Source organism: Protopterus annectens, chromosome 6.part0 (assembly GCF_019279795.1).
Source record: "Protopterus annectens isolate FY-2018-M chromosome 6.part0, PAN1.0, whole genome shotgun sequence".
Taxonomy (NCBI): Eukaryota; Metazoa; Chordata; order Ceratodontiformes; family Protopteridae; genus Protopterus; species Protopterus annectens.
The window spans coordinates 1035170151-1035172341 of record NC_056737.1 but is presented as its reverse complement, the minus strand read 5'-3'; the positions used below and the strand labels follow the sequence as shown (position 1 = coordinate 1035172341).

General features: G+C 39.3%; 1 protein-coding gene across 1 annotated transcript in view; it reads left to right on the top strand.

Moving 5' to 3' along the window:
• ATG2B (autophagy related 2B) overlaps window positions 1–1809 on the top strand; it is a 1825281-nt gene extending 1823472 nt beyond the window's left edge. The window contains exon 41 of the mRNA XM_044074646.1: window positions 1017–1809. Coding sequence (XP_043930581.1) covers window positions 1017–1247 — 231 coding nt within the window. The 3' untranslated portion in view covers window positions 1248–1809. The remainder of the gene's footprint in view (window positions 1–1016) is intronic.
• The last annotated feature ends 382 nt before the right edge of the window (window positions 1810–2191 follow it).

Here is a 2191-nt window from a genome sequence, read left to right as displayed (position 1 = left end):
TCAAATATGGAGGGAAAAAAATAAAAACAGAAAAGCAGCCAAAGAAGGAGATTGCTTTAGGTAAACATAAACTTTCCCTTGATGAGTGCCCTTTCACTTTGGTATCTCCATTCTGTGTGTCTTGAAAGCTGGAGACAGAAACTTGCAACTGTAAGATCCAGTGTTTTCTTTTCTGTCCAACTCTTGACACTTGTTCAGTCTCTTGTTTCCAGGGCTCAGGTTCCTCCCCTACCCATAATCCCCTCATATGTCCCTACAGTACATCAGATCTTGTTTGCTACCTGTTCAGTCAAAACGCAGTTCTAAAGGCTCAGTGCTCATCTTTGAGATAAGTGCTTTAGTTCTTGTTATATTCAGGTTTTTTGAAGAGTTTATTATTTTTGCACCCTGTAATGTTACTGTTAGTTGTCTTAGGTAGGTCTTATAATCTAGCCTTCTTCTACATTTTATTGCCCTTTTCAGGATTTTTTCCTGCTCTTCTTCTCCTACTTTGCAAAAAAGTTTTTCCCGTACATTTTTACTAGTATAGTAGTTTGTGAAAGGGTTAGGTTTAAGGTAGACATGATTGCTCCTTGTTTTTGTTATTACAGTGATTGTTATTGTAGCGATAATGTCTGACAGTTTGACCTCGGCTGACGGTTTTCCTCACCCTTTCTATCAGATCAGGAAGGGTCTCAAAGTCAAGAGGTTGGGCCAAGTCACCGGGGTCGGGGTCGACTCCAAGGTCTTCAGAGCCTTCTCTATCCCTAGGTGCTTCTGCCCTGGACAGCTTCAGAGCCAAGCTGTATGGTGGCTGGGGGAAGTTCCTTCATAGTCTCCACAGGTCCAAGGGTCCTTCTTTGGCTCAGATCTGAGCTTCAGCTTTCAAGGCATTTGAGGAAAGGCTTACAATAAAAGATAAATATTTTAAAAACAAAGTAAAAACATGTTTTTTAACTAAAGAATATCACAGAGTTCACATTCCTTCCCTTAGAAGACTTTTTTTGTTTTAATATTTCTCTATTTCATTTTTGTAGGGAATTACAGACACAGCACAGACAATCTATGAAACTGCTGCACGTGAGCATGAACATCGAGGAATGACTGGGGCTGTTGGGGGTGTGCTACGTCAGATCCCTCCTGCGGTAGTGAAACCTCTCATTGTTGCAACAGAAGCCACATCCAATGTCTTGGGTGGAATGAGAAACCAGATCAGACCAGATGTCCGGCAGGAAGAGTCACAGAAGTGGCGAGTAGGAGATGAATAAGAGTACTCAGCAACTAGAATCATAATCATCAGAAGGAATCACACCCATAAGCCCAGCCAAGTTTTAATTCACTGACTGAAATAAGTTACAGTTTATAGTGCACCTGTAAATGCTTTCAGTAAATGTAGACTAAATTTTTGTAAACCTCTAGTGTCCATTACTTGACAGTAATGTCATTATGAGAATTGTAACATAACTAAACCGAAGGAACATTTTGAGATGTAAATCCCAGACACCGAATGGAGAAGTTCTGAAGGGCAAATAACTTTCACTGTCGGACCATCCTTTTTGTAAGCTGTATGAGCCTGAGATACAGAACAGCTGTCTCCGTTACATGCAAATGCTATGATATTCTGGTTTAACAGATTTGTTACATTGGTCGTCCATTTTCAGACATAATAGGATATATATCAGTGAATACAGTTTCATTCAGACTAGTCAGACAAGTTCTGATATGTTGCACTTTAAAGCTTTTTGCCTGTACAATGTGTATATTTATAGTGCTAATATAATGTAATGTGCTATATTGCTGTGTTGATAAATAAAAATTGTTATTATTACAGGTTCTGGCACTTTGAGGTGAATGCTGTGTCAGAAAAATATGCAAGGAAGTGAGTATCAGGCTAACAGGGAAAATACATTAAGTGCTCTTGCACAAAGCTGTAAGAAACAAAAATGAGAAGGCAGTATTTTATGCTGCAATTATGCAAGACAGAAGACCAGTAATGCAAGCAGGTACTTGTTTATTTATTTATTGCATTCTTTCCTCCTGACTGTCTAATCCTCCCTGTTGCTATAACAATTTATTCATTCTGCCACCCTAGACAACTATTGCAACAAAGGTCACAACTCAAGTAGTAGTAATCTGTCATGGTAGACAGCCTTTTCTCCTCCTAGCTGCATTCTGTTTGTGTGTCCTGACAGCTGTTACAGGATGCAATGTT